Here is a 24,133-nt window from a genome sequence, read left to right on the forward strand (position 1 = left end):
CACTACTTCGTAGTGATGTTGGCAACTTGGTTTATAAGGTAGACAACTTAAAATCCATGTTAGACAACTTTTCACTCTATGATAAAAAAACTTTCATAGTATGGTAGACAACTAAACTATCGACGACTTAGTTTTCTATGTATGCAACTTAGAAATCATGATAACTACCTATTTCACTATAATACCCAACTAATTATGATGCTAATATGCGAATTCACTGATACACACAGTGCAATTCATCTAGTATCAAAGTTGCTTTTGTTTATCACTAAAGTTGTCTCTTCTAGCATAAAAGTTGCTTTTGTTTATCACTAAAGTTGCCTCATCTAGCATAAAAGTTGCTTTTAAAAAAAAATCATCAAAACATATCCATATGAGATCTAGTTTTGAAAATCTCATTGCAAGGAACCCAACGGTAAAAACGGTTCTTCATTCTGACACCCGGTTAAAAAGTTGTAGCTTTTTGAAACAAATTGAAATGGAATAAATGTGTTACTTTAGCACATGCATGCACACGGCGAATTCCCTGCACACTGCCACCATCTGGTTTGTTAATAGTCACTTGCATCATACCCACGCTGACTCTTTTCATATGAAGGTGGACGACGTGTATGTTAATTTATCTGTAGCGCGTGCGCTCGCCATGACAAGAAAGCGCAGCTGCACTTTCTAGCATTTAGGTATATATAAACATAACCCGTATCCTAGTTTTTAGAAAATTGGCATATCGGATGTATCCCCCGTATCACGTACGTACATGGACTACGCTAGCGTCGTCAAGAAGACTCCACTCTCGCCGCCATTTTTCCTCGGGATTTCCACTCCCAAAACCGCCCGCTCGATCAGTGCCTTCTTCCCCGGGAAGCTTTTGGCCGTGACTGTGTGGTGACTCTATCCTCCCGTGCAGAGGAAGGGTTTCTATTAATTGCTGGTCTAATTTCTCCGCCCTACCCAGATCGTCCGTGTCTTCCCGTCAAGAGCCGCCGCCGCCGCCGTGAACAGAGCACCGTCGCGACGCCGCCGGAAATCGCCGCCAGAGCCCGCTCCAGAGTAAATCCCATCTGCTCTTTCCGCCCATTCTCTCCTTTGGTTTAAGCCGATACATCAGTAGATCACCGGAGCAGTTGTTTCTTCTTGCGCCAAATCCGTCGCCCCATCTGCGTTTTTCTCCGGAATCACTGGAGCGTTTTTTTTTTTGGTTCCCCACCGCACCTTCTACTGCTGAGCTTTGAGCTCATCAGGATGGTGCTTTTTCATATTTTTAGCGAATTTTCCATATTAGGTTTGTGTAGATTGTACAATGAAAATGGTTATACTACTATCTTTTACGTACGTACATTTTAAATACGTGTAAATGTTAGGAGTAGAGGCGTGTACAACATGAATGCAAATAGTACAGTTCACATTTTTCATAGCGTCAAGGGCGCAACAATTTGTTAGTGCAAAGATAGGGGGGAACAGCACCGACGATCTTTGTCACAGAGGAACATAACACAAAATACCACCCGGAGTGATTTCTTAGCAGATCCCTTTTCTTCTTTTTCGAGCGCTAGCTGTACTAATGTTTGATTCTTCTTGTTTTTTTCCTGTCAGCGAGCAATCAGCATGCCGGGCAGCAGCGGCGTGACCGCCTTCGACGACCTGCCCGAGTGGCTCGTCGTCGACGAGATCCTTGTCCGCTTGCCGCCCAAGGACGTACTCCGCTGCCGTGCCGTTCGCAAGTCGTGGCGCAGCGGCACATCCACCGACGCGTTCATCCTCGGACACCACCGTCGCCAGCCCTCGCTCCCCATCATCCAACACAAATTAGGCATCTGCCGCGTCGTCGGAGGCTCCAATGATCTAAAGATACGGCCTGTCATCCGGTATGATGGCTCCTTTACAAAATTCCAACTCCAAGCCGCCTGTGATGGCCTCCTCATCGTGTCGCAGCAAGCCAATTTCTTCATCTGCAATCCAGCCACCCTCAAGTGTGCTTCCCTGCCACGTCCTCCACTACGGCCACGCTTCAGTTTCATCGACGTAGTCGGCTTCTACCGGCACCCCACATCTGGAGAACACCGGATACTCTGGGTGTCATACACGAAACCCATTAGGATTTACGAGACATTTCAGTTGCCTGATTACTTTATCCTTGCGGTGGGATCGAGCCAGCCAAGATGCATCCAATGGCCGACTGTTTCAAAACAAAAGTATTTTCCTGCTACCCGGTCTACCGATTGTCCGCCAGTCCACCATCGTGGTAGCCTGCACTGGCTAATGGGCCTCAACATAGTAGTATTTGACACCGTAGCCGAGACATTCCGGCAGATGAGCCGCCCAACACAGTTGGGCGATATGGTGTCATTGTTGGATATGGGCGAGGCCCTTGCTTTGTGCCACGTCGCCCCTGACTGCGCTACATTAGATGTTTGGGTGTTGCAGGACTATGATGCCGGGACCTGGGGCTTTCACTACCGGATTGACCTGTTAGGGATGGAGGCATCACCACCGATTAATTGGATGTTCCAATCTATCCCTAGGATGGCTCTGATCAATGAGCGTGAGCTGTTGATCCAGAGGCATATTCACCATCTATTGCATTGTGACATTGATGGTGTGTTTTTAGGTAATGTGGAAAGCGAAGAGCGTTTATCGTGCTGGACACTTACTCGGCATTGCCTCCAAGAGAGCATGATTTCACTTCCATTGTTTGAGACGCAAGAAGAAGAAGCTGTGAACCAGGAGCCTCCATTCTCCATTGTGTTATAAAGATGCCATGCTCCATGTTAATGCTTTGGACTAGTTGTTTGCGGTGCCCTTAGAGTATCTGTCCCATATGGGCCATGCTTGTATTCTTACCATTCAGTACTTTGATGTTGTAACTTGTAACTTCTAAACAATGGAGTATCTACAGAATCGTTTACTGTTCTCCCCTCCCATGTTTACTTTCAGCTTGCAATGTTAAAAACAACGAATGGCGTGGTTGCAGTTTGGAATGGCCGATTCCTCCATGAGATGTTATGGCATTTTTGTTGTTGAATTGGAAACTATAGTTATTCCTTTCTGTAGCTTAATTTTTTGATGTTTCATGTTCAGTCCACACATATCTGGTCGCGTGACACTTTGTGTAGAGATGTCCTTTTTCAGGTATATTTGAGAAGCTGGCTGTGATTTTGTGCTCACCATGGTTTTGTCTCTGATTGTTACTACAGCAATAAGTAATTTGTTCACCACTACTGTTTTGTGTCTGATTGCTGCTTCAATACAGCTATTGTTAAAAAGAAACCGACAAGTACTTTCTTTCATTGACTAACCATTCGGAGAAAGGAGCTTTGCTGTTGCTTTTGTGTCCAGGGTTTCCTTTCTTTTGAAAGGCGTAAGTTACAAGATATGTCTTCGTAATCATCATCTTGTAGTCTGCTGGAAGGCTATTGATAGTGGTGCCTTGAGGATCCGTGGTGCAGGTAAAACTGTCCATTCAGGCCACCAAACGCATCAAAGCTGCATCCGCGCTCATGCTGTGCAGACCCATCCATGGTTTTGTGTTTGATTGTTAATCCAGTACATGCATTGTCATTTTCCTTTTGTTATGAACCATTATTAGTTGACTTTCACCTGTTGGGGGAAAAGGCTTTTGGTGATATCCTGGAAGCTTTGCCGGGGTCTTTTCTTTCCTGCTTGCTGCTTTTGGGTCTAGGATTTCGTGCTATCTTGATCAGCATGTTATGGTTTGCTGGAAGGCACTGCCGTTAGATTGTTTTGGTTTGAAGCCTGTGTATTGGTTCCATTTTCATAACCAACATCAATTTCAGTGATTCCCTCAACAGAAAAAACATCAATTTCAGTGATTTTCAGTGATATTTAATTTGGTGAAGCACATATAAAGATGAACATCGATCAATCGTTCAGAAATGTATGATGGTGCATGGTGGTGTATCTGCAGTTCTTTTTCCAGATTGAACAATTAGCACCGGAGAATTACTAAGTGTCCAAGTTGATGGTAAGTTTTATCTCTGATATTTTTTTATCCTCTCACGTCCTTTAGCGAGACGTGAATATGTTAACGTCCGCTGTACATTACTAATGTTTGCCTTTTCTTTTCTAATTATCAGCATGCCGAACAGCAGCGGCGCGGCTGTGCTCAACGGCCTACCCAAGTGGCTCGTCGTTGGCGAGATCCACATCCGGCTACCGTCTAGAAACGTACTTCGCTGCAGCGTCGTCTGCAAGTCGTGGCGCAGCTGTACTTCCACTGATGTGTTCATCCTCGACCACCATTTGCCGTCAGGCCTTGCTTCCCATCGTCAAACATGGAGAGGGCATCTACCTCTTTCTTTGCCACCGCGGACAGTGGCTGATTTGAACAAGATACTTCGTGGCTTCTTGTGGTGCGGTAAGACCGAGGCCCACGGAGGCAACTGTGAGCACCGTTTGCATGCCCAAATGGGCAGGTGGCCTAGGTATCCCAGACATACGGTGGCTCAATATCGCTATGCAAGATCGTTGGCCATGGTTGCACAGCTCAGATATGTCGAGACCGTGGACGGAATTCTCTATTATGGTGCCAAAGGAATCGATGGCGCTATTCCGAGCAGCCACAAGGAGTGTTATTGGCAACGGAGAGGGCACTTTGTTTTCGGAAGATCGGTGACTAGGTGGGCTATGCGTGAAGGAGCTGGCGGCGACCCTACAACCTAGGATTCCGCCACGGGAACAGGCATAAAGGATTGTTCAAGAGGCTCCGTCGAGCAATGTGTGGGCCAATGACATTGGCTTAGACATGGATGCCGGTGCACTGGATGAGTATCTTAGGTTGTGGCCACGGATCTCTGATGCTCAACTTCACGAGGATGCTATGGATGCGGTGAGAAGGTCCTGGGAGGGGATGGCCATTTCTCGGTTAGATCGACTTACGCGGCCAAGTTTGCGGGACGAGAGATCACCCCTATGGTTGACTTCACCTAGAAGTCTAAAGCACCCCTTCAATGCAGATTTTACACGTGGCTGGCGATTAAGAATCGCTGTTGGACGTCCGACCTTCGAGCGCGGAGGGGTTTACCACACCAGGATACATGCCCACCATGCACGCAACATGATTAATCAATGAACCCTCTAATGCCCGGGTGTGTCTTCTTGCGGACGTTTTGGTCGATGATTGCGTGGCATTGGGAGTGCCTCATCGGACTCCAGATGTGGATGCCACGATGACGGATTGGAGTCTTGACAAATCAATCACGGTTGGAACCCGAAAGATCTCAGAGGGTTGCTGGTTTTGGGATTTTGGCTACTTTGGAAACACAGGAACACCATTGTGTTTGATGGCGAGACACCGGTGGTTGGGTCTCTACTAGAGCAGTATGACAAGGAGTGCATGGCGTGGAAGCAGGCCGGTCTCCTCAAAGGAGACATTCAACCTCTTTTGGTAGCTATAGGTAGGTGGGTTAGCCGCGAGTAATCTGTTGTCGTGGTAAACGGTGGTGTGTGGGTGTCAAAGTTTGTTGTAACACCCACGGTGGACTTGGCTCTATCCCATTTTCTATCTATAATATATGATACACATGGTGTGCATATTCGAGAAAAAAAACATATGCAACCCAACCACATGCAAATGTGTGTCCCTGCCACATCCTGTACGATGGCCAGGCATGAGCGGCGTCAACATAGTCGGGTTCTACCGGCACCACACATCTGGAGAACATCGGGTGCTCTAGGTATCATACTCGATAACCACCAGGAGTGACATCACAGTTGATTTGCCTGATTACTTCGCGCTCACGGTTGTATCGGACCAGCCAAGATGCATTAAATGACGGATAGTTTCAGAAGAAGACTTCACCACTACCTGGTCGTCTCACTATCTACCAGTCCACCATATGGGAGCGTGCATTGGGCAACGAACCTCAACATATTGGTATTTGACACCGTAGTCGAGACATCCCGAAAGACGAGCTGTCCAGGACAGTTGGGCGATCTGGGGTCATTGTTGGATGTGGGCACTGCCCTTCCTTCCCGCCACGCCATCCTTAACTACATCACTTTAGATGTTTTGGTATTGCAGGACTATGATGTCGAGACATGAGGCTTTCAATACCAGATTACCTTGTTAGAGACGGAGGCATCACCACCGATTAATTCGGGGATGGGCTATTACCTTAGTCTGGCTGTGATCAATGAGCATGAGCTGTTAATTGAGAAGGATCATCACTTGTTGCATTGTGCATTGATGGTGTGTGTAGAATTGTATTGAATAATTGTTGATGCAATATTGTGCCGATACAAGAAGTATATATAAGAGCCAAGCCGCACCTAACCTAGCCCTGTTACAAACCGAGTAGGAGTCCTAATCCTATTACAAGTTGTATTCTAACATCCCCCCGCAGTGTCAACGGTAGGCTCGACGACGTTGAGACTGAAGCGAATGTCTTGAAACGGAGTAGTCGCCAGACCTTTAGTAAAGATATCAGCGAACTGAGCAGAAGTAGGCACATGGAGAACGCGAACTTGACAAAGAGCCACCTTCTCTCGAACAAAATGAATGTCGATCTCAATATGCTTGGTTCGACGGTGTTGAACCGGATTCCCTGACATGTAGACAACTGAAATATTATCACAGTAAACACTGGTAGCTTGCTCAATAGGACGGTGTAGCTCCGACAGCAATTGGCGCAACCAAACCGTATCAGCAACCGCATGAGCCACAACGCGGTACTCAGCTTCAGCATATGAGCGGGAGACCGTAACCTGCCTTTTTGAAGACCAAGAAACCAAATTTTTACCAAGATAAACACAAAATCCGGATGTGGACCTACGAGTATCTGGACAACCAGCCCATTCTGTATCAGAGTAAGCTATCAAGGAGGTGGGAGAGGATTTGTTGATATGAAGACCTAAGTCTAGTGTGCCTTTGAGATATCGAAGAATACGTTTGACATGATTGTAGTGTGGAATACGAGGATCATGCATGTATAAACAAGCTTGTTGAACAGCAAAAGAAATTTCAGGACGAGTGAGAGTGAGATACTGAAGTGCACCGGTAAGACTACGATAAAGAGAAGGATCACCGTCGGCAGAGAGTTTGGAATCTGTATCAATAGGGGTACGGGAAGTTTGACAATCAAGCATACCAGCACGAGAAAGAAGATCCAGAGTGTACTGCCATTGAGACAAGAAAAGACCGGAGGAGTCACGGATAACAACAATACCTAAGAAGTGGTGAAGAAGACCTAAATCTGTCATAGAAAATTCGTGGCGAAGAAGAGAAATAATATGATCTAAAAATTGTTGTGAGGAAGCTGTGAGGATAATATCATCAACATATAAAAGAAGGTACGCAGTGTTGGCGTTGTGATGAAAGGTGAAGAGAGAAGTGTCAGAACGGGAAGGGGTAAAACCGATGGTTTGAGCATAAGTAGAAAAGCGTTGAAACCAGGCACGTGGTGCTTGTTTAAGACCATAAAGAGATTTTTGAAGAAGACAAACATGATTAGGATAGGACGAATGTTCGAAGCCAAAAGGTTGTTGACAATAGACTGTTTCTTGAAGACAGCCATGAAGAAAAGCATTTTTGACATCTAGTTGATGAATTGGCCAGGAAGATAAGACGGCGATGCTAAGGACAGTGCGAATAGTGCTGGGCTTGACAACTGGAGAGAAAGTCTCATCATAATCGATGCCGTGTTGCTAAGAGTAATCACGGAATACCCATCGAGCCTTATAACGTGCAAGACTCCCATCCGAATTAAATTTATGGCGAAAAACCCATTTGCCCGAAATGACATTTGTATTGGAAGGACGAGGAACTAACTGCCACGTGTTATTCTGCAGAAGGGCATCATATTCATCTTTCATAGCGGCGGCCCAATTAGGATCTAGGAGAGCGGATTTGTAAGATTTGGATAGAGAGGAAGGAGATAAAGATGCATGAAGATTGAGACGATCTTTTGCAGGTAAACGAAACCCGGACATGGCACGTGTGCGCATGGTATGATCGTTAGTAGGAGCTGGAACAGGAATAGCATGAGCAGGAGGGGTGGGGAAAGATGTGGTGGACGCGTCCGGCGCAGCGGAGGAAGCGGACGCGGGAGATGGCGGTGAAGACTTTGGCGGCAGGAGGTCTGCCGCGTCAGAGTGTAATGTGTTTTCCTCTGCCGGGACAGAGGTGATGACAGAAGTGGTGGTGGCAGGATCCGCTACTGCGGCTGGTTTCGCTGGACTGGTCGGCGGGTGAAAGAAGGGAAGATGATTGCGACGAGAGGGACTAGTGGGCGGCGTGGGTGAGTTGGGATCTAATTGTTGACGCTCGAAAAAGGGAAAAATATTTTCAGCGAATGTTACATGACGAGACACATGAACCCGACCACTAACAAGGTCTAGACAACGATAACCCTTGTGCTTGTCGGAAAAACCTAGATGGACACACGGGATAGAGCACGAGAAAAGTTTGTTAGGAGAAGTGGAGTAGGAGTTTGGGAAACAAAGACAACCGAAGACGCGAACGTCAGAGTTATTTGGATGAGAGAGAAATAAAGAGAAGTAAGGAGTAGTTTGTGGGTTAACTTTAGATGGACGAATATTGAGTAAATATGTGACCATGTGGAGGGCCTCAGCCCAGAATGTCGGAGGCAGAGAAGAGTGAACAAGCAGAGTGCGAATGATGTCATTAAGAGTACGAAGAGAACGCTCGGCTTTGCCGTTTTGAGGGGAGGTATAAGGACATGAAAAACGCAAGAGAATTCCATATTGTAGAAAGAAATTTTGATTTTTAAAGTTGTCAAATTCACGACCATTATCACATTGGATGAATCTTATAGGGAAGAAAAAGTGGACCGAGACATAGCGCTGAAATTTAATGAATATATTATGAACGTCGGATTTGTTGCGTAAAGAAAAAGTTCAAACATAATGAGTAAAATCATCAAGAATCACGAGATAATACTTAAAACCAGATACACTTTCTATTGGTGATGTCCAGAGATCACAATGAAGTAATTCAAAAGGAAAAGTACTAGAGGATTGAGAGGAACTAAAGGGAAGGCGAACATGTTTGCCCAATTGACATGACTGACACATAGAAGAATTATGAGAGTTTCTATTATGAGGTATTGAAAATTCACTAAGAAGTGTGGATAACATATTTTTATTGGGATGGCCGAAACATTGGTGCCACAGATCAACAGAGGCCGCCATAGATGTTGGAGGAGCAGCGGCCGGAACACCATGGAGAGAATATAAATCACCGGAGCTATTAAATCGAGCGATCTCGGCCTTGGTCCGGTAGTCTTTCACAGACAAACCAAAGGGGTCAAACTCAATAAAACAAGATTATCAGTGGTGATTTGGCGAACAGAAATCAGATTTTTAATAAGGGCAGGAGCTACAAGAACATCATGAAGAAGCAAGGGCTTAGTTGGGGATTGGATTTGAGTCTGACCGACATAGTAAATAGGAATAGAAAATCCATCACCGAAAGTAATAGAGGGAAAAGATGAAGTCGTGCAAGAAGAAAGCAAATTACTCGATGCAGACATATGACGAGAAGCACCAGAATCGAAAATCCAATCCGTACCTGAGTTCCCTTGTGCAGCAAAGTTGTTCATGGCTTGTAGAAAAGCAGCTTGGTCCCAGCTCGGAGTCGAAGTAGAGTCCGGTGTAGTCATGGGAGCTTGCGGGTGTGGTGGCGTCGGCACTAGGGCCGGCATCAGCGTAAAGAGAGAGACACCATCATTGTACTGCTGCATGTAGGGGGACGATGGAGCACCATAGGATGCATAAGGACTGGTGTTGTAGATCGGTGGCGCGGAGGAGGGAGCAGCGTGGTATGCGGCCGTAGGCTGTCGGGGCGCGAGGATGGACGCGCCGGTGTGAGGGCGAGCACCGGGCTACCAGCCACCGGTATAGGCAGGCGGGGCACCACATGGCATAGGGGCGGACCAGGGCATGGGCCACGCCTGGACTAGCCTTGTCCATGGATCAGGAGATGGGCGCCATCCGGATGGCGGTGGTGGTGCAGTTGATGAAGCCGGGGGCGAAGCAGGAGCATCGTAGTACAGTGCGATCGGAGGAGCCGGCTGGTAGCCGTCGTAGATTGCCGGTGTGCTGTATGGCGCCGCAGGTGTGTTGCAGAGAGCCGCGGACGATGTACTGGACGAAGTCACAGGCGCGGCTGCGTAGTGCCCCATAGATGACGCAGAGTAGTGCCCGGCTGCGGCTCCTGCAGGCGACGCGCCGTGTTGCATGGCGCCGTAGACGTGTGGCCCGTAGCCATGCGCGGGAGGCGGGGTAAAGGAGATGGATTCAGGGACGATCGGTCCGGCGGCGGCGGTGCCAGATGCAATCATCCCGATCGGAACAGAGGCGGAAGTCATCGATCGAAGACCGAATAGGAGTCCTAATCCTATTACAAGTTGTATTCTAACAGTGTGTTTACAGAAATTGTGGGATTCAAAGAGTATGGGTACAACTTGACTCTTGCTGGGCATCGCCTCCAAGAGAGCATGATTTGACATCCATTGTTTGAGATGCGAGAAGATGTTGTACCTCCATACCTCATGGTGCTATAAGAAGTCGTGCTCCATCTTAATGTTTTGGACTACTTGCTCACTTGCTGCGCCTTTGGAGCATCTATCTCACATGAACTTAACAATTTGTATGGCGGAGCAGCACTTCTTCTGCTATCACCATTTGGTGCTTGTTATGCTATCTTTAGCATGATGCTAATATAATGTTCTAAACAATGGATTATCTATGCCATAGAACTGTTGTACTGTTCTCCCCTGATCATTTTCAGCTTGCATTGTTAAAAAGCACGAATGACACGGTTGCAGTATGAAATGCTGGTTCCTTGGCGAGAAGTTATGTCACTGTAGCTGTTGAAATGGAGAGTTTAGATACTTCCGTCTGTAGCTTAATACTCCGTATCTGGATCTTGTATGTTCAGTGCACACTTCGGTCCTGCTGATTTTGGAAGCTGCACGTGATTTGGTGCTCAGCAGCATAGTTTTGTTTTTGATCCTTACTATGGCAGCAAGTGATTTGATCACTACTTCAATAAGATTATTGTTTTTGTTTTCTGGCAAGTACGGACTTTGTTGCAAGTGGGGTCTTTCTTTGCTGCTGCTTCTGTGACCAGGATTAGTATTGGCTAGCGCTTTTGTTCATCATAGTGGAACCTGGTCTTGTTCCTTTTATTTCACCTGAAACAATGGACCAGGTGAATGTACTAGTTCTTTATCTGGATGAAGATTCAGACGGTGACAGTTTCCACAACACCACCTCTAGATTTATTACTGTATAAAAGAACTTAAACTTACAAAAAATTAAAATTGAGAAAAGAAATGCGCATCCAGGGAATCGAACCCTGGTCAGTACCGTGGGAGGGTACTATGATACCACTACACCAGATGCGCTCCGACGAGTGTTTTTATTTGGTAGATTAATTTGTATTCTAGAGCACTCAGATCTGCAAAGAAATAAAAAAAACAAGAAAAAGCAGAATGGAGAAGTGGGGTATCGATCCCCATACCTCTCGCATGCTAAGCGAGCGCTCTACCATCTGAGCTACATCCCCACCATTGATTGTGGTAATTAACAAACATATATCATATTTATAACATAGGAGTGGGGTATCGGTCACCAACACATAATAGTAAGACTTGAAAATGAAACCACTTGACCCTATAGCTATCCGTTTTTGCCACCAAAGAGGACCCCACCTCTTGTCCTGGCTCGAAGGATGCCACATCATCGACACAGACATAGGTTCACACTAGAAACAGGAGAAGCCATATGCGGCAAGGCAACATGGGGATGGTCCAGCAAAACATCCCTTTGCAAATCAAGAACTCCACACTAGATTGACATCACCCACATAACCGCCACATGAGAGTCTCAAGTTGCCGAATGGGGATGATGCAAACCTGAGAAGACACAATGCTAGTAGAACGACAACCAAGAGGACATGAACCGGCCTTAATGGAACACTAAGCTCCTGACATACTTGACACGACATTATGGTCGTAGAGGGGAAACCTCTCCCCTCTTTCCTAAGCTCGAAGGCGACAACTCCCTGACGAATAGGGCCGCAAGAAAAGGGGAACAACATATCCCAAAGAACACCAATTCCACCATGTAGCTGGTTTGATCACGACAGTAGACAATCTACCACATCGAGTCATCAACCACCGAAATCACACCAACTCAAACACTGACTCCTATACTCCACATAGGAAGCTTCCAAGGAGGAGAACACCTCTGGAACGTCCCCGTCATCCAATGCACAACCAAGATTTTCACCCAAGGAGCATGAAAATGCAATGTGCGGATGAGTACCTTGACGACACCTTCAAAAGGAGAAGTGGCGCCGGTAGCGCCACCATCGTTGCGGTCGTCATCGACGGTCAAATAATTCCCTCCGCCGCGATCCCCAAGACCTCCCTTCGACCACCATCTTTAACCGACGAGCGTCCAAAGTCCAAATGCGGGGGAGAACGATAGCACGCAAACTGCAACTGACCTGTTTCGGGAAGGTGCCTAGCTAACGGAGAACCAGGGCACTACACCTCCAATCACCGGCTCCTCGTCGACCATGTAGACAGAAAGAGCCGATCGAAAACACCCGCAGCAAGCCCCATCGCAAGAACGTCACCACCCAGGGCCGCCGCCCCGACTTCTAAGCTCCCCCATGCCCGCATGACAGAAGAAAGAAAGCTGACCCCTTCTCCACTGTGAGGCCTAACTACTAATGAAAGCGGCCGGCTAGCCATTGGAACCGGCACTAATGCACACATTAGTGCCGGCTCAAAAGCAAACCGGCACTAATGTGCTTGACATTTGACCCTTTTTCTACAACATGAGTTACCATGTGCAACGCTGCATTGGAAATGTTTCAGTTTTTCTTTCTGTCTTCTATGTTTTCGGTTTTTCACAACACGAAATTTTTTCTCAAAGAAAGGATTTTTTTCGACAGCATCTAAAATGGACTTGATATGTCCCCTGTTGAGGTTAGGGTTAGCAGAAGATAATTCACCCTTTCCGTCAAAGCGGCCGCTCCTCTCCTCCCCCATCAGTTTCCAACCTGCACACAGCTCATCTAGTCTCATCGACCGCCGCTGCAGAGACGCCGCCCATCCTCCCTCCTCCTCCTCCCTACAAACTACGCCAAACACTCTGATTTTCGCCCCAGAAGAAAAACCAGAGGTAAGATTTCGTTTCTGCGTTTGCGAGTCTCTTGCTCCCGTGCCTCAGATCGCCGATGCCGCCGGGAACAGAACACATGGCGACGCCGCTGGAAACCGCCGATCCACCGTCCTCCACGGCAGAGTAAACCTCCCTCCATTCTCCCCTTCGACTTCTTCAGAATGTTCCTTTTTTGATTTAATGAAATTTACGTCTTAGATTTGCATATATTTTACAGTAGAAAATGTTATTAGCAAAGCTTACATTTTAGACACGCGTAAATATTACATCAGAAATGCAAGCAGTACTATATACTATATTTTAGATGCGTAAATGCTACCATAAAAACGTAGACAGTAATTTAAATGCGTGAAAATGTTACAGCAAGCAAATATCGGGCCAGCGAATCCTAGGCCAGGCTTGACGAGTCGGGCGGTGTGGTGGTCGCCGCCGGTCTGCAGGGGATGGTGAGGAAGTAGGGAAGAGAGAGTGCCGGGGTTCAAACTGTAGTTTAAAATTGATCGACTGTGTGCAGTGGCCGACTTTGTGGCTTCACCGTGTATAGCATCTGGAGAACGCTAGTATTTTTTCGTTGTTTGCACCTAGTGGCATCCGAGTGATAGATATAGCTGTCCGAAAAACGAGTGACCAAACAGAACATATCATCCCTTTTAATCCTTTTTCATGCGTCGTGCTAATGTTTGCATCTTTTTTTCTTCTTCTTATCAGCATGACCATCTTCGACGACCTGCCCGAGTGGCTTGTCATCGATGAGATCCTTGCCCGGTTGCCACCCAAAGATGTGCTCCGCTGCCGTGCTGTCCGCAAGTCGTGGCACAACGGCACTTCCACCAATGCGTTCATCCTCGACCATCACCGACGCCAGCCGTTGCTCCCCATCATTGAACAACGACGAAAGGGCTTCTGCCACATTGCCGGAGCCTCTAATGGTCAAAGGATATGGCCCATCCTCCGTTACGCTGTTACTCCCTCCGTTCCGAATTACTTGTTGCACGTATGGATGTATCTAGATGTATTTTAGTTCTAGATACATCCATTTCAGCGACGAGTAATTTGGAACGGAGGAAGTACAAAACAAGCTATTATACACCGTGCCTGCGACTGCCTCCTCATCCTGGGTGGCAATCCAATTTCTACATCTGCAATCCGACCACCCGCAAGTGTGCTTCCCTGCCACATCCTCCACAACGACCAGGCGCCAGCGTCGTCGCCGTAGTCGCCTTCTACCGGCACCATACATCTAGAGAGTACCGGGTTCTCTGGGTGTCATACTCCAGACCGATCAGCTCTTGTGTCCTAGTACAGTCACGAGTACTTCGTCCTCACGGTGGGATCAAATCAGCCAAGATGCATCCAGTGTCCGACAGTTTCACAACACACGCTTCATGTCACCCAGTCCCCCTATTGTCCACCAGTCCACCATCGTGGTAGCTTGCACTGGGCATTTGGCCTCAACTTGACTGTATTTGACAGTGTAGCAGAGACTTTCCGGCAGATGAGCCGCCCAATAGAGTTGGGTCATGTGGTGTCATTGTTGGACATGGGTGGATCCCTTGCTTTGTGGCACACCACCTGTGACCGCATCACTTTCGATATTTGGGTGTTGCAGGACTATGATGCTGAGACATGGGCCTTTCAGTACCGGATTAGCTTGTTAGCGATGGAGGCATCACCACCGCTTAATTTGGGGGTGAAATATGTCCCTAGTATGGCTGTGATCAATGAGCATGAGCTGTTGATTGAGCAGCGTCCTGACCGTCTATTTGCATTGCGACACTGATGGTGTGTTTTTAGGAAATGTGGAAAGTGAAGAACATGGAAACAAGCAGATACTTACCAGACATCGTTTCCAAGAGAGCATGATTTCACTTCCATTGTTTGAGACACAAGAAGACGATGATGTGAAGGAGCCTCCATTCCTCATAGTGCTATAAGTCGTTGCCATGCTCCATCTTATTGCCTCGGACAAGTTGTTGATGTGCTCTTGGAGTATCTATGCCATATGAACCATGTCTTTTGTTCCTACCTTTAAGTACTGCTACTAGTAGAACTGAACGTTTTTATGTCGCTGAAGCTGTGCTCTTGGAGTATCTATGCCATATGAACCATGTCTTTTGTTCCTACCTTTAAGTACTGCTACTAGTAGAACTGAACGTTTTTATGTCGCTGAAGCTGTGCTCTTGGAGTATCTATGCCATATGAAGCTGCTTGTGTGTCTGATTGTTACTACAGTGTTTCGTTTCTGATTGCCACTTCAATACAGACATTGTAAAAAACAAATTGGCACATAGATATTTCTGCAGTGTCACTACAGTGTTTTGTTTCTGATAGCGATGAAGAGGGAGTACTCTGTTTCATTGTCTTTCACTATTTTGGAGAAAAGAGGCTGGCTGTTGGTTATGTGTCTAGAAATAAGTTGGGAGAAAAAGGGTTGGTACTTTGGTGGTATATAATCTTGTAAATGTTTCTGCCCAAGTTGGGAGAAAAAGGTAAGAGTACATAATTAATCTGAGTCATTGATTTTATTAGTTAGTGGGCCCAAGTCATTAACATGTGCAAAATTAACCCATCTCATCCAGTCACCGCTACCAGTTGCTCGACATACATACAAGGAAAAGCCCCATCAAGAGTTCATAGGGGAACCGAAAAATTAATCATCTGCCGGATCACGCTCTCTCGCAATTAATGCTCCCCTCAAATGGCATCGCACTCGTTGGAGTATATATATGGTGTATGAGCCATGTCTTCTGTTGTTTTTTCTCAACTTTTTAGTACTACTAATAGAACGGAGCACTTTGTTCTACGGTTCTAACTTCTAAACAATGGTGTATCTATGCTACGAAACTGTTCTACTGTTCTCCCCTGTTTACTTTCAGTTTGCACCGTTAAAAGCATGAAAGGCAGGATGGTTGCAGTTTGAAATGCTAATTACTTTGTGAGGAGTTATGGAATTTTAGTTATTGAAATGGATAGTTTAGATATTCCCTTCTATAGCTTTCATTGTTTATAGGTTTACATATTTACTTGTTGGCGCTTAGATCCGCTGTTAGGCTGTTACCGTCTTGCCCTGTTTACTTGAGAGGAGCTGAAGATGTCGTACCGTTAGAGTATCTATGCCATATGACCTGTGCCTTCTGCTCTTCGTTCTTACTTTTTCCTGCCAGAGTATTTTTTCTGTAAGGCTGCTGTTGCATGTCTTGCGTTTTTTGTTTGTGTTTAACCGATGTGCTGCTGGTGCTTGGCGATGTGTTAGGTTGTTATGGTCTGATCCGCTGAGAGTTAAAAACTGATATATTGTGTTCTGTTTTGCATTTCCATCGGAGGTGGACATGCCCTTTTCCCTTTTACTTAAAAAGAATTGAACATGTCCTCTCATGTACCAGGTAAATGAGCTAATTACCTGTTCATGTTTGTCTGGATGAAGATTTGTAGTTTACATGACGACAGGTTGACCATGATGCCCCATTATGTAAAAACGATGGTGATCATTTGACCTATTTATTTTCTCCAAGTTCATGTCACATCAGATGGACATGTGTGGTGGATTTCAGTGTTGCTTGTGTGGTTGAGATTTGGAGTGCTGCCTCATTTTCTTCAATATGTGGATCAACAATTTCTAGTGATGGCGATATTTGGTGAAGCATAATACTGAGGCCGCAGCTCAGCATTGCCCATTTGTTTGGGAATGTTCAACATTTCAGGAACTGGATTTATTGATAGGTACTGTAAAAAGAAGCTTGTTGTGTAGATAAGAGATGTTTATTTCCCTGGAATGTTACTCCCTCCGTTCCAAAATGAGTGAATTGCAGAAAAGATTGACATTGAAGGCTAGGGTTGCAGAAACCACACTTCTACGAAATTGTGCCAAAAACCACTAATTCTGAGACTAATTTTTTTGCAGAAAACACTAGTAACCCGGTTTGCTCGTTTTAACTCCGATTATGACAGGTGGAGCCCGCAAAAGCCGACGTGGCGTAACGGTTCAGACTAGACGTCGTTAGACGTTTTGTTTGCAAAAAACTCCTTTCATAAGAAACAAATAGCCAACTCCCATATGTTTAAAAAAAAACCCAGCCAACTCCCATGGTCGTGCCCGTGCTCTCAGGCGCCCCGCCGCCGCTGGCTCCCCGGCTCCGACCTCCTCCCACTTCCACGCGCCGGATCCGGCTTAATCCGGCCGGGAAAACGAGCCGCCGCCGCCCGTTGACAGTCCCCGTCAATGTCATCTATTTTGCCGCCGCCGCCCCTTGTAAGTTAGTACAAAGTTGAGTCATCTATTTTAGAACGTAGGGAGTATAACTGTGTCTTGATGTCGATGCTGCATTGGCGAGATTGATTGAATGAATAAATTTGGAGGAGTTTTTTTTTCTTTCTAGAATGCTGTAATTGTATCTGTGAGTATCATTTTGCTCTTTCTTTTTCTCTACACAAAAATATGGCAACAAAATCATTTTGCTCTTGGCCGGTGATTATTGTTGCACTGCTTTTTGTGTTTTCCATTTATGTCTATAAAAGGATCCTGCGCATTTTTGTGAGATTTGGAGTTTGCAGAAGTAAAGTTAAGATGGTGTTTTTTTACAGAAAAATAAGAGCTGTTTATCGAGCATACAAAAGTAAAACAAAGAGTTTTTTTCACAGTATATTCATATTCAGATCTGAAAAAATAGAATGGAGAAGTGGGGTATCGATCCCCATACCTCTCGCATGCTAAGCGAGCGCTCTACCATCTGAGCTACATCCCCTGTTTCTGTCTTATGTACTAATCCGTCTTTAAATAACTAAACACCTTGCGCCGTTGCAATGAAAGGTCCACACAAAAACAAAAACATGCATTTTACTGACCCTGCAACGTTTTCAGTGTCCGTCAAATGTAAGAAGAGAAGCAAAATGTCGTCGTGTGAATGTGCAGAAGAACAATGTAATGTGCAGAAACTAGTATTCTTACAGCATTGTGGGATACAACCTGATTTGTTTTCTCAAAAAATATCCCAGCAAAATGCAGCAAGTCGTGTCCCTGCTGATATCTGTCAAAATTTTCATTTTCTGCTGGTCTAAAAAAATAAAATAAAATTAGCATCACAACAGAACTCAAGTTCCCAACTCACTGCAAGAACCACCACATCTGTATCGACACCATCTAACAGAGATGCAGCTAGCAACGTTCAAGTAGTGGCCATTGTCAACGCATTTTTACAGACTAATGGCAAGTGTCATGGTCAAACAGTTTCAGAATTTTAGAATCATGATGGCAAAGCTAATAGTTTCATATACTGTCAGAAGAAGAAACCAAGCCTAGCTAAGCAGAAACACAAGAACTGCATGCTGGGTTTTTCTGAACCCATATCTCAACGAAAGGAACTGGGTTCTAATGCCATCGTGCCCGAGGCGGCGACACTTGTGAAGAGTTGGACAGGAAGGCGATTTCTAGGGCGGTGTCTCTCTACTCTGCATCAACATCCGCATACCGCAGCGCCGTGTGGGCTGAATTAGCAGAAAATTCTTGGACTGCTTTGGTTTTTCATGCGTAACAGGTGCTGCAACAAGTTTAGATAAGAATATAAAAAAGAAAAACACAAAATGTTCAGAATTCGATCTCTGTCAAAACACAAAATTTAGTCTCTGCTGACGAACTAAAACTCTAAGCAGAATAACAAAACTCAAGTGCTCAACTCATTGCAAGGACCACCACATCTGTGCTGACACCAGATGCTTCATCTAAGAAAAAAAATGCTGCTAGCAGCGTTGAAATACTGGCCATTGTCAACTCATTACAGACTACTATATGTCACTGCAACATTTTTCGAACAGTTTCAGCATTTTAGAACCGCGATGCCAGAGCAAATAGGCGCCCTACTGTAGTTGAGAAAAGCAAGTTTAGCTAGCAGAAACACAAGAAACTGCTGGGTTTTCATGAACCCATATCGAGTTATTTCCTGCAGTGTTACTACAGTGTTTTATTTCTGATAGCGACGAAGAGGAGTGGGGCGTTTTGGTTACCATGCTCTATGGAGCCCTTTATTTTTGAAAAATTCAAAATTCAAACTTTCAGGTTTAAAAAAATCTGCAAAAAATTATGCACGCATAAAAGGATGAAATGTATATGTGTGTCCACATTCAGGATGAAATACCTTCCAAAGCGACCTGTACAGAAAAGACAAATTCATGGACCTTGAGGATGAATAGTATCGTGTGCTGAAAAGCCCCAGATTTGTTTGTTTTGCACAGCCCTCATTTCAACGTATCTCATTCTGAAAATTTACACACATGCATGTACATTATGCCTCCATGTATACCGGTATTTTTTTCAAAAAAAAAACATAAAATATGAATTTTGGATTTTGCAAATAGAGGCCTCCATAGTAGGGAAACCGAAAAAACTATGTTTCTGTTCTTTCCTCTCAACATTTTAGCAGTACTAATAGAACGGAACACTTTGGCCGTGTTCGGTAATACTCCGCTCCTTGGCCAGGGAACGGAGCGGGCGGAGCGCCCATTTGGCTGCTCGCCCAAATTACACTAGATGCCGCTCCGCTCCCGCAGCGGAGTTAGGAGCAGAGAGTTTCCGAACGGCCCCTTTGTCTACTGTTCTAACTTCTAAACAATGGTGTGTATCTAAGCGACGAAACTGTTCTACTATTCTCCCCAGTTTACTTTCAGTTTGCATTATCAAAAAGCATGAAAGGCATGGTTGCAGTTTGACTTGCTGCTGGTGCTTGGCGATGTGTTAGGTTGTTATGGTCTGATCCGCTGAGAGTTAAAAGCCGATATATTGTGCTCTATTTTGCATTTCCATCGGAGTTGGACATGGCCATGCCCCTTTTACTTAAAAAAAGAATTGAATATGTCCTCTCATCTACCAGGTAAATGAGCTAATTCCAAGTTCATGTTTGTCTGGATGAAGATTTGCAGTTTACATGGTGACAGGTTGATCATGATGTCCTATTATGTAAAAACGATGGTTATCGTTTGATCTATTTATTTTTCTCCAAGTTCATGTCACATCAGATGGACATGTGTGGTGGGTTTCAGTGTTGCTTGTGTGGTTGAGATTTGGAGTGCTGCCTCATTTTCTTCAATATGTGGATCAACAATTTCTAGTGATGGTGATATTTGGTGAAGCATAATACTGAGGCCACAGCTCATCGTTGACCATTTGTTTGGGAATGTTCAACATTTCAGGAACATTTTAGTGATGGTGATATCTGGAATGTTTTAACCGTGTCTTGATGTCAATGCTGCATTAGAGAGATTGGTTGACTGAATTAATTTGCACGAGTTTTTTGTTCTTTCTGGAATGCTGTAATTGTATGTCTGAGCATCATTTTGCTCTTTCTTTTCTCTACATAAAAGGATTGTAACAAAATCATGATGGTTACATTTTACAGTAAATTAAGATCTGCAAAAAATAACTAGCAAATGGAGAAGTTGACTGACTGATAAGAGCTGTTTAGCGAGTCTGCAAAAGTAAAACAGTGTGTTTTTTCACAGTATATTCAGATCTGCAGCAAAAAGATGGAGAAGTGATCTGCAGCAAAAAGATGGAGAAGTGGTCTGCAGCAAAAAGATGGAGAAGTGGTCTGCAGCAAAAAGATGGAGAAGTGGGGTATCGATCCCCATACCTCTCGCATGCTAAGCGAGCGCTCTACCATCTGAGCTACATCCCCTTTCTGTTCACTATACAAATTCTCCCCTAAAAACGAAAGCTGGCGCAGTTGCAATGCAAGGTCCATACAAAAGCAATGTTAACCAAAGCAGGTTCAATTTGGATAAAATCGTCACAATGAGTAATTCTAATTTTTTTTTTCTTCTCTCTTTTTTGATGCAAGATTAGTTGAATTTGTCTTGTAAGCGAAATATACATTTCAGTCGCCGGGGTTTGCCTCCCTTTCACAAAAAGAAAAATAATAATCCGCAAACGTACATTTTACTCACCCTGCAACGTTTTCAGTATCCGTCAATGAAACAAGAGAAGCAAAATGTCGTCGTGTGAATGTGCAGAAGAACAATGTTTTTTGAAAGAGACAGAAGAACAATGTAATGTGCAGAAACAAGTATTCTTACAGCATTGTGGGATACAATCTGAATTTTGTTCAAAAAATATCCCAGCAAAATGCAGCCTGTCGTGTCCAGGCACATTGGCATTGCCATGTTCAGAATTCGATTTTACTCTGTCAAAACACCACCTTCATTTTCTGCTGACGGACTAAAACTGTAAGCAGAATGAAAAAACTCAAGTGCACAACTCACTGCAAGAACCACAACATCTATGCTGACACCAGATGCTTCATCTAAGAAAAAAATGAATGCAGCTAGCAACATTGAAGTACTGGCCATTGTCAACTCATTACAGACTACTATATGTCACTGCACCATTTTTCGAACAGTTTCAGCATTTTAGAACCGCGATGCCAGAGCAAATAGGCGCCCTACTGTCAGTTGAGAAAAGCAAGTTTAGCTAGCAGAAACACAAGAAACTGCTGGGTTTTCATGAACCCATATCTCAACAAAAGGAACTGGGTTCTAATGTCATCGTGTCCGAGACGGTGACGCTTCTGAAGAGTTTGGACAGGAAGGCGACTTCAAAGGGCCCTGGCTCTGGTTTCTCTCTACTCTGCTTCGACATCCGCGTACCGCAGCGCTGCGTGGGCTGAATTAGTAGAAAATTAGATAAGCAGTTAGGCATCATGTGTCATAGGTACTGCAACAGGTTCAGATAACACAAGATCAAAAAGAAAGATGATGTACAAAACTTCAAAACAATGTAGAGAATGTGCTGTGGAACAGAACCTGAATTTTCTCCACGCGTTACTCGAAACGATTACAGTAGGCTAAAAACAGAAATATTTATCTTCTCTGTGAAGCTGATCTAGGCAGACTGAACTGGTTTGGGTTTTCGAGTTCCAAAGTATTCCACTAGCTAGCTACCGGCACGTATATGGTATTAAACTGAAGAATTGGATCATCTGAATCGAAGCATCTGTCACAATGTCGTGCCTGTTGACCACCTACTGATTTGATTCAGCAACTTTTACTTGATTATTAATGTCTACAATCCTAAAATTGTTGAGAGTCTTGAGGCCATTACCAAGTCTGAACTCCTAATGAACTGGACAGATTAGCAAAAGTTTCAGTAAATTCTCATAATTTTCAGACTAGCAGAGGCAGATTAGCACTCAGTCAACTGAACTGAGACTCAAAAAAATATCCGAACAAGTTGTCTGCGACTCAACTGAAGCCACAGGAGAAGTTTATGGCTTCTCACCAGGCGAGCCGGCGTAGATTGGCAGTCAACTGAATTGAGACTCAAAATATCCGAACAACTGAAGCCACAGGAGAAGTTTATGGCTTCTCACCAGGCGAGCCGGCGTTGAGGACGACGACGCGGAAGTCCTGCTCGCTGCTGGGCAGGTCGACGACGAGTGGGAGAAGGCGGCCACCGCGGGCAGGGAGGCATATGACGATGTCGGGGACGCCCTCCATGCCCCACTCCATGGACAGACACACGGCCAGCTTGGTGCTGAGGCGGAGCAAGGACCTCCCAGCGAATGGGTACCAGCCTTTGGTGATGATGTCCCCGTCGGCGTTCAGCCACACGTAGTCGATCTCCCGCCACGTCAACATGGCGTCGGGGAGGGGAACCTGCAGTTGGGTCGCAAAGAAGAATCATCAGATCAAAGAATCGCTCGCACCCAAGCGATCGAATGAAATTTACACGATTTGCAATCTTTGCGGTCAAATTCCGATGCATGTTAACGACATCCAAGAACCTAATTCGCGCAAGAGCAAATTCGGGAAGAATCAAAAAGCGGGCATGGGGGAGTCACCTCTGCCGGAAGTGCAGGCGGAATATGCATGGCGGGGATGGGCTCCACGACCCAGTTCATCATCATAGGGATGAACTGCGTGTCCTCCGCGCTCACCCCGTTGCCACGGTAGTGGCCGAGCACGCGAGTGGCAAGCAGACAGCCGCCGTTGACGTTGCGGAGGTGAACTCCCTCCCTGCCGCGCATCCGGAATACGCGCCAGAGAATGGAATCCATATCCGGATGGTCGTGGTTGCGCTGCTCGACGCGGAGCCCGCGGCCGACCGGCGCCCGCGCGTCCGTGGCGGCGAGGCAGCGGCCGTAGGCGGCGCTGTAGAGGAGCACGTGCGGGCCATAATCATCCCGGTTGTGCAACTCGACCGCCCAAGCCGAGTTCACTGATGCCCGGCGGTCCTGGGGCTGGAGGGATACGCTATCCCCGTCGTCGTCGGCGTGGAGGTACCTGCCGAGCACGGTGCTCCGGAGACGCACGTGCTGGCCGTCGACGAACTGCTCCATCGGTCGCCGGTGCTGGATCGCTGCTGGAGAGCAAAGGCGAAGAGGGGGAGAGGGAGGTGGGGGGGATGGGGGTTCTTGGTTTCTTGGCGCTCCGGCGAGGGGAAGAAGGGGAGAAGGGAAAGCTGTTGGTTGTTGGTTATGTTCGGGCGCCAAGCCAGAGTATTTCAAGGTTGGTGACAAGAGGAGCTTTCGCACAGATGGGCCAGCCCACTTTACAGCAGACCCAATTTCTATTTTCCTTCTTTAGGTTTTAGTCGGGGTTTTCACCCCAAAAACACCGGTTTGAGAAGCTACATATTTTTAAAATTGCCTAAAAAAACATATTTTTAAAATCTATTGAAAACATATAAATATTTTTCAATTTGTTTGAATTCCGCACAATCTTTATTGAATTGTGAACAGATATATGGAAGTTAACAATTTCTTAAAACGCAAACAATTTTCGAAAACATGAACTATATTTTTCAAAAAAGGTCATTATTTTCTAAAATTGAGAATTCATTTCGAATTCCGAAAAATATTTTTTGAATTTTTAAAGAATTGCTAAAAAGTGAACACAATTTGGAAAAACGTGAATCACTTTTTTGAAAAAGTGAATGTTTTCTAAAATTTTGATTTTTGTTTGAAAAAGCTGG

The 24,133-nt window shown here is 45.4% G+C and overlaps 2 protein-coding genes and 4 non-coding genes across 6 annotated transcripts; 1 reads left to right on the plus strand and 5 right to left on the minus strand.

The window, feature by feature from the left end:
- The first annotated feature begins 1,603 nt into the window (after positions 1–1,603).
- Positions 1,604–2,839, plus strand: LOC123164111 (F-box/LRR-repeat protein At2g43260-like). The gene has a single exon (XM_044581527.1). The coding sequence runs from the start codon at positions 1,606–1,608 to the stop codon at positions 2,749–2,751; it is 1,146 nt and encodes a 381-aa protein (XP_044437462.1). The 5' UTR covers positions 1,604–1,605; the 3' UTR covers positions 2,752–2,839.
- An 8,477-nt stretch (positions 2,840–11,316) lies between these two features.
- On the minus strand, positions 11,317–11,387 carry TRNAG-CCC (transfer RNA glycine (anticodon CCC)). The gene has a single exon. It is a non-coding gene; the product is annotated as a tRNA-Gly (tRNA).
- An 88-nt stretch (positions 11,388–11,475) lies between these two features.
- TRNAA-AGC (transfer RNA alanine (anticodon AGC)) lies at positions 11,476–11,548 on the minus strand. Its single transcript has one exon. It is a non-coding gene; the product is annotated as a tRNA-Ala (tRNA).
- Positions 11,549–17,845: 6,297 nt separating this feature from the next.
- On the minus strand, positions 17,846–17,918 carry TRNAA-AGC (transfer RNA alanine (anticodon AGC)). Its single transcript has one exon. It is a non-coding gene; the product is annotated as a tRNA-Ala (tRNA).
- Positions 17,919–20,767: 2,849 nt separating this feature from the next.
- On the minus strand, positions 20,768–20,840 carry TRNAA-AGC (transfer RNA alanine (anticodon AGC)). The gene has a single exon. It is a non-coding gene; the product is annotated as a tRNA-Ala (tRNA).
- A 597-nt stretch (positions 20,841–21,437) lies between these two features.
- Positions 21,438–23,615, minus strand: LOC123170009 (uncharacterized). The gene is made up of 3 exons (XM_044587859.1): positions 23,001–23,615; positions 22,530–22,815; positions 21,438–21,823 (listed from the first exon to the last, which is right to left on the minus strand). The coding sequence occupies exons 1-3, from the start codon at positions 23,496–23,498 to the stop codon at positions 21,783–21,785; spliced, it is 825 nt and encodes a 274-aa protein (XP_044443794.1). The 5' UTR covers positions 23,499–23,615; the 3' UTR covers positions 21,438–21,782.
- Between the last annotated feature and the right edge of the window lie 518 nt (positions 23,616–24,133).

Source organism: Triticum aestivum, chromosome 7D (genome assembly GCF_018294505.1).
Source record: "Triticum aestivum cultivar Chinese Spring chromosome 7D, IWGSC CS RefSeq v2.1, whole genome shotgun sequence".
Lineage (NCBI taxonomy): Eukaryota > Viridiplantae > Streptophyta > Magnoliopsida > Poales > Poaceae > Triticum > Triticum aestivum.